This window comes from Eupeodes corollae, chromosome 3 (assembly GCF_945859685.1).
Source record: "Eupeodes corollae chromosome 3, idEupCoro1.1, whole genome shotgun sequence".
Lineage (NCBI taxonomy): Eukaryota > Metazoa > Arthropoda > Insecta > Diptera > Syrphidae > Eupeodes > Eupeodes corollae.
The window spans coordinates 109,628,156-109,641,701 of record NC_079149.1 but is presented as its reverse complement, the minus strand read 5'-3'; the positions used below and the strand labels follow the sequence as shown (position 1 = coordinate 109,641,701).

Here is a 13,546-nt window from a genome sequence, read left to right as displayed (position 1 = left end):
GGCTTCAAACTTATTTTATTTCACAGAAAATATTGTTTTCGATATTCAGTAATTTGTATATAAAAATCCAACAGTCCGTTTTTTCATTAAAAAAAATCTACAAAAAATAGTACGCAAATTTGGTAAAAATTGGTACGAGTAAATATAGACAAACTTTGAAGCAAGACAAATCGACAGACGGGATGGGAAGTTATCAGTGTGAGTCTCATCCCAGCCTCTTTTTTTTCTAAAGTATCATAAGATGTTTTCATCTTTCTTTGACAAGAAACCATAAATGAGAACCGGGATGATGAGCATCTTATAGTTGTTGAGATGCTTGAGAGAAGTTTACCATGCTCGATTGCCTTATAAGTCCAAAGAAGCAGTGATCTGCAAGAGTTATTCTCGGTTTGATTTCAGCGCTGGTGTCTGAATTTAAAGTGTTGCCTAGGTAGATAAAGTCTTTAAATACCTCAAAGTTATAGACTCCCATGGTGACATTTTTTCCAGGACACTGTCGTTAAATGTGCATTTTTGATGACAGCATACACTTGCCCTCATTGATCACTAAATTCATCTTCTCCGCTTCTTTCGCAATGCTCAAAAACGCAACACTGACATTAATTTCATATTCCATTTATTTTAATATCATCGGTGGCGTATCCGAGTAATTGGATCGACCTTTGAAAGATTGTGTCTCTAGTGTTGACGATCAAGTTTTGCACAATTCTTTCCAGAACGATGTTGAAGAAATCGCATGACAGTGCATATCGTCCTGTCTCAAAAACTGGACATTTCTCAGACTAAATTATGGCGTACTTTGTGTAACCACCAAAACAAGATCCACCTTACTTAACAATGGAAAGCAATGGATCAAGTCGATAAGTAAATTACCAAATCCTTATTGAAACCCCTTTTTGATGTGACAAATCTTGTTTAACTTTCAGTTTTTTTTTAGACCTTTCACCAAAAGCATGACACTGTTGATAGTCCATTTTATTTAATTCTTACACGAGTTTGATCTTATAAATATTTGGCAAAGGCCTTCCCTCAAAATTGTTCCAAGTTTTGGACAAGTAGACAAAGAGTTGCTTAGAATGGTAATGGATTGATACATTCGGGTCCCGTTTCAACAGCTTCTCAATTTCGTTTATTACTATGCAACAGAGTAAAGAAGGTCAAGTATCAAAGTAATATTATTGCGAAATATTTGTTCACATCGATGATTACGAGCACCCTAAATTTGAAGAAGACGTAGAAAATGACAGGCACCGTAAAATTGAAGAAGAGCTCTACATAAATTTCAAGAATTTGTAAACCATGTTATAGTGTAAGTCATCATTATTTTAAAAGCTATTTTGAGAGATATCCCTTTAGGAAGTTCTTTACCTCTTAAAAATTGACAATAAATGTTCTTAAAACAACTAGGCTTAACTAAAACTTCATATAGGGATTTTTCAAACTTGGTATTAAGGGATATATATAGGTCAGAAGTGACATTTGATCTATCAACGGTAGAGTGTACAAAAATAGTGCTTCTCTTAAAAAAAATAAAATTCAATAGTCCTTTTATTTTATTTAATAAGTTTTATTGGAAAAAGTATTTTAAATAATAAATGAACATTTTATTATGAAAAGTGCTGTACTGAAACACAACTAAATATATCTTTTTTGCATTTAAAATTTGTCTCAAATCTCTATGAGCAAAAAGAACAAACTTTTACAGAAATAACTCACTGTCACAAAAAACACTAAGCATAAAAGAAATGAATACCGAAGTAGGCAAATAATCTATGCAAGAATTCAATAATAAGTTAAAAAGTATAGCAACTAAAACGGATATTTCATCACTTGCAACAGAAATAGCTTCTCTACAAGCCACAAATGCACGCTTAAATGAAAAACTCATCAAAATGACGAATAGATGTGAGCATTAGGCTTGACTCTGCAAACACGGTACAAGAGATTCTGCGCTGCCCGAGTATTCTAAAAGGACCTGAAATAAGTGTAACACGCGAATTAGGAATCAAAACATCGACAGAGATGACAATAATTTGATTCGAATGTTCTTGAACTTTTTGACTGAAGGGTGGGAGAACATCAAACTGAGTGCTCATTACCCTCAGCAGCTCCTCCACCGGTGTAAGGGATTGAAACGTTCTTAGAAGAAAAAACCGCAATAGGACGAATATTTTGTGGTATTAAAAAAAAAATTAGTAATTTGTTAAAGTTTAGAATAGTTGAAAGTAAATTAGTTTCCCATATAGATGGTACCACAACCCACAAAACCCACTTTATTGTCCCATTATATTTAAACTGTAATAATTGGTTGAACGATTGTGAAGAATTGTACGGTTTTTCAAATAATTTCAAATCCAAAAATTTAACGTTTAACCCTTCTATTAGTGATACCTAATTGGTGAAGAAAAAAACCCTTAATACAAATTACAAATTTGACAAACAAATTATCTTTCAATAATGACAATTTCAAAAATTTGACAGATTTCATTTTGTTTTAAATTCCATGCACCATATGTTCATCAGAATCACAACTTAATAGTTCATGACAGCAAATTTTGATTGATCATTTCGATAGCAAAAAATAAAAGATTGAAAAGAAATTAAACAATAATCCACTATCTAGAGTCCCGCCTCATATTTATTGTCATTTCTTAATGAAGACAACAAATGGTACCAAAGTAACAACTTTTACAATATGTTACTCAAATGAAATTGAAGAAAAAAAGGGGGAAAAATCTCTATAAAACAACCCAAATTATCCATCAAAATTATTGCACATTTAGTTTTCAATTAAAATCATAATCTATCTAAAATAAGGGTTAAAAGACGCACTTTTGATGGGAGTTACAGTTACCTACAACTCTATAGAATTGCAATACCATCATATTGGAAGTTGTAACAAATGTTCATATAATAAACTGGTCCGTTTCAAAATAGTTTCACCCGCTTAAGAAATTATCGGTATCTGACCATAATATTTTGCAATTATTTTTTCTTTTGAATTTCAAAATAATGTACTATGACTTTTAATGGGTTTAAGAGATTTTTACTTTTTTACTAATAAATGTGGATAATTGCATCCTTCTTTTAATTATTATAATCCTGGTAGTTCGGTTTTGTTGAAATTCCAACTTTTTTTTATGAAATCAAAAATATTTCAAAATAAAATTAAGGACATCTGCTTTTTTTTGTTTGGTGATTTAGCTGATTGCACCCTTTTTATCAATTTTCTATATGAATTCGCAACAAATCAGTGTAACTGCCACTATCTCTGCGGTGCCATCAAGGACATACACCGTATCCTTCATTCATATACATATACAGAAACTGCTATGAACAAAAAAGAAAAAAAAAACGAATCACAGGATTACGATGCAAAACTGCACGCATAACTCATTAATTTAGTTCGGTGATTATTTAACACAGCCACCATTTTCACAACCCCTAATTTTGAATTCAATGATTTTAAACATTTAAATGGGGGTTACGAATGCACAAGGATATTCTATTTAAAATCATCTATAAAACAACAACAACAGCAACAAAATGTTATTTTGTGTCCCTTTAACTGATGTATAGTGTTTGTAAATTTTAAATAGGGGTGAACTTTGATTGGCTTGCGTTTGATGTCAGTTTGTACAAAAGTTCCACAAGGGGTTGAGTTGGTACTCGTATAAGAGTGAAGTGCAATTTTTTGTTTTGTTACTATTTTCTTTTTTGGAAACTTTTCATTTTTTATCTTTCAATTTATGTGTACATAGCCATCAGGACATTTTATTTAACAATGGTTTCCTGATTTTCCAATTTCTCATGGTAGGTATAAGATTGACGACGACAAAAACACAAATTGGTTAGAAATTCACCCCAGGGGAGATGATTTGGTTTCGAATGTGTAAGGGTTTTAGAAATACATAGTATGTAGTTTTAAAATGCATCGTGTCATCCATTGAAATATTTTGATTTGTTAAAATCTTACTTTGAAAGGATTTCAAACAGAAGAAGAAGTCAAGAATTATGAACTTAAGGTGCATTGTTCATATTAGGTAGGTACCTATAAAAAAGTATATTGTATTAAGAAACAAATCCACTTTTGAGGATATGAAGTTGTTATAAGGTGGCAGTAAATAGGTTTTGTAACTGGTGTCCTAGTTTTAAGAAGAAAACAATGAATGTTGAAGTATCAAAAAGGATTGTATAAACGTCAATTTCTTTTACTTGAGGCTTTTTTTAGTAGGGAATTAATGCTGAAGTATTTTGAAACGAATACAGCTCAAGCTTTTTGTAACGTCTTAAAATTAACGTCATCAATTTTATTTCTACACCATTTTCTTTTTTTAACTGGATGCGACCCACACTGACAACTTCCCATCCCGTCTGTCGATTTGTCTTGCTAAAAAGTTTTAGGTTTACGTGTTGGGCTAAAATAGTTGTTAGTTGAATAATTCTTAAAAATTTTTAAATTACCAACAATATTTTTCATATAAAGAAATAATTTGAAATTCTAGTTTTGTTTAATAGATTTTTAGTCGAAAACAAATTTTTACCAATTTAAGTAGCATTTCTTAAATCTTTACAAATTGGATGAATGAAATTAATTTGAGAGATATCAAGAACCGAACATCAATTTTTACCAAATTTGCGTACTATTTTTTGTAGATTTTATGTTTTTGTGAAAAAACGGACTGTTGGATTTTTATAAAAAAAAAACTACTGAATAGTAAAGTTTGAAGACAATATTTTTAATTTTTGAAAAGCTATTTAGTCGAAAGTAAATTTTTACCAAGTTTTTATTTTTTGTAAAAAAAACTGTCAATTAGTTTTTTTTTCAATATTTCACTGAATGTTGCCAACAATATTTAATAAAATAAAATTAGATTAAAAGCAAAATCTCAAAGTTTTGAAAAGATATTTGAGTCGAAAATCAATTTTTATCAACTTTTATTTATTTTTGTTGTTTAGGTTTTTATTTTTTGTAAAAAAAACTGTCAATTACATTTTTTTTAATTTTTCCGAATGTTGAAATCAATATTTCTTAAAAATATAAGCTAAAATTAGTTGGAAGCCATAATCTCAAATTTTTGAAAAGATATTTGAGTAGAAATTCAATTTTTACCAACTTTTTATTTTTTATAGAAAAAAATTGTTAATTTGATTTTGCTCAAAATTTTACCAGATGAAAACATTATTTTTCGTTGCAAAAAATTGTTTTGGAGATATAATTATTTTTTAATCGTGAAATTTTCGAGGTGACACATTTTTGTTCAGTTTTTTTTATTTATAAAGAAAACCGTTCATAGTTTCAAAAAATATACTTTTTAGGTATTTCGTTACAATATATTATATGAAATTTTATTCAAGTTTCTATCGTTTTTGGTCCGCAAGATATTTAGGGTTACCAAATATGTTCACCTTGTAAACTGCTATGGTAAAAAAAAACTATCCATACAATTTTCTTGAGAGCCCTTTCTGCATCTTTCTGCATTATTATCTGTATAACAAAATTTATTTGAAGTCGATATCTCTTCTGGTTCTTGAGGTATGGACGATGAAAAAAACGTCGCGAACACACAGACATCTCTCTAAAAATCTTTTATTTCAACTCAGGGACCTTGAAACGTCAGAAATGTCAAAATTTTCAATTTGATAAATCGGACCTATTACAATAACTTCCTACGGGAAGTTAAAAATCCTTTTGTATCAAATATTTTGAAAGGGTTTTTATCAGTATTGAAAGTACGTTCAAAGTAGTTAAAATCAAATGGAACTTGTATGCAAAAAATCAGAATAGCCAATTTTTTTAGAGGTTGGACTAAACACATTTTTTTGTTGTAAATGCTACAAAGAGAAAAGGCAGGCTTCGCAGTAGCGCATTGTGTCACTTCAGTTTTTTGAAGCATTGTTGAAGGTTTTAGGTTGTAGCTTTCGGATTGCTTGGATGGTATTAGGCTTAGGTGTTTGAGCAGTCATTGTTAATTTATTTAGAATGTGGACAGAAAAACAGATTTGAGCCCTAGTCGACAAGCTTAGTGCAGATATTTGAGTCTTCATATTCGACGAATGATATTAAAGTGTTGCCTCAGTTTCAGTCCAATGATGTCGGATACATTGGCTTTTCGGAAATAACGTGTAGGTTTTCCAATCCTAAGCTGCGACAACCGTTGTACATCGACAAGAACTCCACTAGCTCTGTTTGGGCTAAAAAGCACTCTGTTTAGGAATATGTTATAAACACTTCAAAACGACTTTAGTACGAGAGTATGATATTGATTTAGAGTTTTGAAGTTTACTGCTCTGAAGTTTAAATATACAAGAAAATAAAAATAAAAACTGTCAAAAAAGGAACCTTACACATTTTTTTTTAATTAGGATTTTGTACTAATTTAATATAATTTAAGATTATAAACAAAAAATGTTATGAAACTACAAAAGAAATAAAAAAATTAACACTCTGACGTATACTTACTTTTTTTTATTTGATTGAGTTCTAAAATTCAATTTAAAGAAATTCTGTATACTTGTGTTTTAAGACACTAGAGAAGTTGAGTGATTTCCCCTCAATTCTGGCTCTAGGTAGGACTAAAGTTTGAATTTTGCATGTAGCTCATTAAAATATTTTGTTTTTAAAATTCGTTGTTTTTTTTCTAATTGATGTTGGTGTACTTAAAACTTACTGCAGACCTATTTTAAAAGGATGATAGATGGGAATAAAAGTTTTACTGCAAGTGATATTATTTTCAACCTTCCCAAATGTCCTAACATCCTATTTTTGAATGCTTTATAAAGTTTCTCTTTCCTTAAAGACTTAGTCTTACGATGAAAACATTTAAAACAAAATACAAAATCGATAAGTCCCATAAATCCTCAAAGCTGTAGAAAAAATACCTTTACAAAACCATCAATTTATCAATTTCTTTATCAAGAGCTACACATACACAAACTCGCTGACCCTTAATTTATTTTACATTAGCTATCTTAAACCAATTTTACAAATTGCAGCCTCTCTCTATAACCTTCTTTCTATCAGTCTCTAAACCTTTTTAAAGTTCCAATAAACTCAACAACAATTCCCAACCTAGTACAGTTAAAAAATTAAATATTACTTACCCTTAAACTGACCCAGTGCATATCTATACTCAGGCTCTGGTACTCCACTATCAGGACCAAAAACTTCCACCAGAAGAGTCCCAAAAAAAAGACCCTTCTTTAGACTTTAACCATAATATGTGAAGACTATGATAAGCTTTCTTATATTTTTTTAACAATAAAAATGGCAACAAAAACAAGAAAAAAAAACCTCAAAATATTCACTCAATTGGAAGATTGAATAAAATTTGCGTTCATCTGTGGGCAAGGCGCTGCGCTGTCCCTGGCGCTCTTTCAAAATAAGAAGAAAGTCAAGTCAATGGCTTCTTGCTTCTTCGTTTTCTATACTTCTTCTTCTTCTTCTCCATCATCATTGGTATTCTTCTTCTTTAACAGAATAAATGTTTATGTATAAATTACACTAACATCAACAACAAGAACTCCATTGACAGGAGCATTCAATTTTCTGGCCAAAATCAAATTATTCCATGGGGTTGAACGCAAAATTTCATTATCCTTTGGTCACTGAGTAAAGGGAAAAAATCATACATATAAGAATATCCTTATACATACATAAACATCATGATAATGTGCCCACACAAAAGGGTATACCGTATAGAGTCCTTGAGCAAGCAACAGAAGCAACAATTCCTTCTTCCCAGATATGACTCGCTGTCAAGTGAATTGGAAAATTAAAAATCAAAATATTTATGTTTTTATTCCCTTTGGACTCAAAGAGTATTTTTTTCTTTGTGTATTTTCAGGTTGTGCTGAGAGCTGTGATGAGTTAAGTGACAGGGAGCGGTCACCATCTCCGAAGAATCTTAGCAAGAAGAACATATTAGTCGAAGGCGTGCTCAATCTTGCCCAATCCCGAGATTCACCATCACCGAAGAGACTTCGCACTCCTAAGAGATCTCCATCGGTGCATCAGCGATCTCCGTCAGTGCAGCGCTCGCCCACGACTCACCGTTCTTCTACTCCACAGAATTCTCTACCTCCACCACCTCCACCGCAGGGACTTCAGTTACCTTGCCCGAGTCCAAATAGCCATCAAAATATTCAAGCCACACTGGCTGCCCTGCAAAACCCTCTGGGGCCATTGTTGATGCAAAACCAATTTGGGTTAGCAGCTGCCCTCAATCCACAAGACATTCAGCAAGCTTTCCAGGCCCAGATTCAGGGCTACATTGAAATGATGAGGACAGTGACTCCGGAGAGCAATTTGAATAGTCCAGCTGCGTCACAGTTCCTAATACAAAACTCCCTCCAAGCTATGGCTCAAGCTGCTCAGCAGCAGTTCCACGCCCTGCAGAGACAACAACAACAACAGCAGCAGCAACAGCAAAGCCAAAGTCAGTACCATCATCAGCAATTACCCCATCAGCAGCATTCGACACCACAGGGTAAAATGAGCAGCTATGCCTCTGCGCCCATGCCCAAGTCTCCATTGCGAAGCCCATCACTTAGTCCAGTCAGTCGACACACAACACCAATGTCCAAGACTCAGACCACCACTCATACGACGCCGCCAAACTCAGCCGGTCTCAACATGGGTTCAGGCTTGCTCACCCCCAATACACCCGGCATGAGCAGCTTTGCGCCCCATCAGGCCTCAAAACACATGAATTCCTCGTCATCACTTTCGATTTCTGTAAATACTCCGCGAATGCTTGATCAGTCTCCTGAAGAGACCACCGATCTCGAGGAACTTGAACAATTCGCCAAGACCTTCAAACAGCGACGCATCAAACTTGGCTTCACACAGGGTGATGTTGGTCTGGCAATGGGCAAGTTGTACGGCAACGATTTCTCTCAGACGACCATATCACGTTTTGAGGCACTCAATCTGAGCTTTAAGAACATGTGCAAGCTCAAGCCACTGCTGCAAAAGTGGCTCGAGGATGCAGATACCAGTATTTCAAAACCTGGAGGGTGAGTTAGCCACAGGCTTAACCCGCACTTTCATTCAACTACTAATCATCTTCTTCTTCTTCGCAGGATCTTTGGACTAAGTGCCCTACAGAACCCTCTAACGACGCCCGAGAATATGGGCCGACGGCGCAAGAAGCGGACTTCCATAGAGACCAATGTTCGTGGTGCCCTCGAGAAAGCTTTCATGATCAACTGTAAGCCTACCAGCGAAGAGATTTCCAACCTCGCCGACTCCCTGTGCATGGAAAAGGAGGTGGTGCGAGTGTGGTTTTGCAATCGCCGGCAAAAGGAGAAGCGCATCAATCCCGCCCTTGACATGGACAGTCCGACCGGAACTCCCGTCAGCAGTCATGGCAATATGTTTGGTCTACCAACACTCAGTCGAAACCCTCTGAATGGCTTGGATAGCAGTTCGATGGGCAGTCTTTCACCGCACTATCAACAGATGCCGGTCATCAAGCATGAATGACAGCCACTGAATGGTTGGTATCCATCATCCAATCAGGTCGGATTCGATTTTATGACAGCCAGTGAAAGTTTCCTCGAATAGTTCCTACGTGAGCTCATTACAGCAGCGCCCTCTATTTCTATTGTATTGTATTGTTTTCTTCATTGAACGTGCGTGAATTTCGTCTGGCGCCCAACTCAGGCCCCCCATCAATCTTTGTACAAAGCTAAACTTATCAGCCCTTCTTCCAAATTCGGACCTAGGTGAAAATCTTTTTAAAAACAAAAACGAAAATATCCTTTGATTGTTGTAAATGTTAAACCAGTAGCCATACTTCTTAAACATTCCACTGTGAGTTCATATCATTAATAGTTTTACACACTGTAAAAATAATACGTAGACAAACAAAACTATAGAAACTATAAAAAGATATGTCCATTTTTACCAAATAAAATATAAAATAAATTTAAAATAATAAAACTAAATATGAACTATATTATAAAAATATTTATCGAATTTATTATAGTAGAAGAATAACAAAAATTAATAATAAAATAAGCACAAAATGATGTACCCACTTTGAGTATACAATTGTAAAGGAAGATAATTTATGTAAATGTAAGTAAATATTGTAAACTCTTAGAATATATTATATTGTTTAACTTATAAGAATGTACATTTAAAACACAACAGAAAAGAAACAAACAAAAATGTCAACCTAGCTGTCAAATTGACAATTAACCGAAAGTGACATTTGTGTATCAATGTGAGTATAATTATAGTTAAAATAAAATAAAACAAAAAAGAATTTAATTGTTTAAAATAAAATTAGAAAAGTATTAAATAACAAAAAAAAATTATCGATGTTTTAAATTTATAAAATACTTACCTTTTCAGTACTGTTACTTACCTTCATTCACTTGATTTTAGTCACAATTGAAAAAAAGAACGCCATCTATAGTAAAAAATTGCTTCTTGGGTTTAAGAATAGTATCAATCAAGTAAATTTTAGTTGAATGAGCCATAATTAGTCGTGTTGTGTGGCTTGTTGTCTCGTCTTGTTTTCTTTGCACAATATCGCTCCGAATGGAATTTAAAGGCATCTTCAAGCAACAATATTTTTGACGGAGCCGGAATTACGATTATGAAAAGGTCTTACGACATCAGTAAAGCATCTTGCACATCAGCTACGAACTGCGAACTGTGGATGTTCGCATATTTTGACTTTTCTTCCACATGAACTTTTTTTCTATTCTCAGATAGCGACGAATTGTCAATTTATAATTACCTTTTTCAACAAACAATACAAGGGTGGTATAATTTTGCTGTGTGGATGTGGAACACGAATAGAGTTTGACAGTTCGTAGCAACCACACTGCAATTCGTTACTACGGAATGGTTTTTACAAAATTGTCTTATTTTAGAGAAGAAAAGGCAAATTGTACTATCCAAACATAAGTGTCAATTGTTTTCTAATATTCAAAATGTGTTTTTGTTTAAAATCGACTTTTTGAAATGTGTAAAATCACGTTTGTTCGTCCATTCGTTTATTCGTTGTTCGCTCTCATGTGCACTTCCACTTCTAATGGGGTTTACCACGAGTGAAATATGTAAATCAATTTATTCTTGATCTAGATTTGTCAAAGCACAAATTTCCCTTGTTTTTTAAATTGATTTAATTTTGATTTTGGATCAAATCTGCAGGTCTGGATTTTTCGGCAGATTTACTCCTCTTTGCACCAATACTAATACATTTTTAAACATTTGACAGCTCTACCGGACTCTTTAACACATAAACGAAGTTACAATAATACAGTGATAAAAAACAAAAACAATTCCGATCCTGTTCCATGAGCCATGAAAGAAAAAAATAAATCAGGAAATTTGAATTTACTCATGAAAAATCCCATAAATATGTCTTCACAATCGTATCGATTTCTTGGATTGTTAAGTGATACATTATCGTCAATAGCAAATATTCAATCGTGACACTTGAAATGACAACTCAGTTTGACAGGTGTCAAATGTCTTTGTTGCCAGCTTAAAAAAAAATAAATAAGGTGGCGCAACAGTCGGTTGAGAACTAGGGCCTACTTACGACTCTCAACAATTTCTGTCTGCGAGTATTGTTGTCAGGAATGGAGGGGACCAGAAGTTTTGAGCCGAATCCGAACGGCTAATTTGAAAAAGCACTTTTCATGACAAAAATTAATATTATAGTACCTGCCAGCTTAAAACTACAAAATTCTTCACTATCAGTTTGTTGTCGTTTTGCTCTCTCAGTTTAGAAAAAGGTTTTGTAAAATCGGACGATCGCGTTTTTGCTTTACGTATGGTATAGGACCAAACTTCAATCTGGTTATCTTTTGAAAGCATAAGTAAATGGAACGACATCACAAATATTATCAACATTATGTTTCTTTTGTAAAACATACTTTTTTCCAAAAAATTGCATTTACAAAAGGCATATTCTTTAAAAATTCAAAAAATAATACTTTTTTTCCCAAAAATTGTTATCGACTATTTTGTTCGCTTCTAAAGAACACCGTAATCAAAATGGTACAATCGATTTGAAATAATTTATGATTTTTGTTATTTTTAAATCTAAAACAAAATGTCTTTCTCACAAAAATAACTTAAGAATCTCAATTCAATAAAACCTTTTGGCTATGTTTTCCATTTGGCAATAAATTTGCGCTTGTGCAATGGAGGCTATATTTCAAATTCGACCTCAAAATAATGCACGTTTTTGAGAAATTACTTTTTAATATCTTAATTCTTTGATAAAATCCTTGATGGGTTTCTAAAACTATAATCTTTTTCTTCAATATTGAATTGAAATATTTTAATTGTTTCATATACATATGTACATAATATTCGAAAAATTCTCTTAAGTTGTCAGATTTTAAAAATCTGAAAAAAATACATTTACACAAAAATGTAAGAAAGTAAGTTTTTTTTGTGTAACAAATCTATTGTCTAAACAATTCTATACAGTATTTAAAATATATTAAAAAATATAGAAACAATATTGGAAACAGGTGTTTTGAAAATTTAAGTCCTAAACGTATTTATCAAAACTATGAAAGTACCAATTTCAAGTCGATACGTCATGAGAATTTCCTAGGTAGGATACTAAAGTGATTTAAATTTCATCTATAAGAGATAAATTTGTACTTTGTCATCACTATGCCTATAAAAAAGTGTAGTAGCTGTAATTGTTTCCAATTTTCTCAAAAACTACAATTTATTTTTCGGTTTGGCTTTTTGGTGTTTAATTAATAATGGACAAGACCATTTATTAGTGAGAAAAAAATTGTACTTAATATAGAATAAAAGAGTGAGAGATACTTAAGATTTTATTGATACTATGGACAGAACCAAAAAAGGTTAAAAAGTTACTTCAAGAATGGATTTCTAGCTTTAAGAAAAGTTACATCACAATAAAATAGGTGTTTTCATTGTTTTCCAATCTTTGATTTTGTATGACAACTCATTTTTCTGACTTTTTCCCAAGGGGGATATAAAATCCCCATCCTGTGCCATTTTTTTTCTTCTTATCGGTCAATCTTCTCAACCCAGAGTTAGGCTCGTTTTACACTACACGGTTTTGGCCGTACGGCAAAAAACGGGACGGCATAAAATGGATCAATGGCTAATTACACATTATCCGGTTTTAACCATACGGTAAAACACGATATATGTAGGGTTCCTGTGCTTAGTATACTTTTTCACAGGTGTCCTGAAGTGGCTGATCGAACTCTGCCGCACGAATAAAATCGTATGATGTGAAAACATGCATTTCATCACGTACGCCACTAAGCTTGTCGCGCTTTCCGTCCGGCTGCCGTATACTGTAGTGGCAGTAGACGGTTGCTATACGGCGCCGTGACCGTATAATATGAAAGCGTAAATACTCTTCTTCGCTCCTCTAACAAAATGTTGCCGTCCGGTTTTTTGGCGTACGGTCACAACCGTGTATGTGAAACGAGCCTTATGGTATGACAAATTGTATATTTTCGAGATTTTGACAAATTTTTCCATCTGCATTCTTAGGCTCGTTTTGACCGTACGGCAAAA

General features: G+C 33.2%; 1 protein-coding gene across 1 annotated transcript in view; it reads left to right on the top strand.

Moving 5' to 3' along the window:
* Positions 1-10,315, top strand: part of LOC129951556 (uncharacterized) — a 109,157-nt gene extending 98,842 nt beyond the window's left edge. The window contains exons 5-6 of the mRNA XM_056063776.1: positions 7,848-9,018; positions 9,085-10,315. Coding sequence (XP_055919751.1) covers positions 7,848-9,018; positions 9,085-9,487 — 1,574 coding nt within the window. The 3' untranslated portion in view covers positions 9,488-10,315. The remainder of the gene's footprint in view (positions 1-7,847; positions 9,019-9,084) is intronic.
* Positions 10,316-13,546: the final 3,231 nt, after the last annotated feature.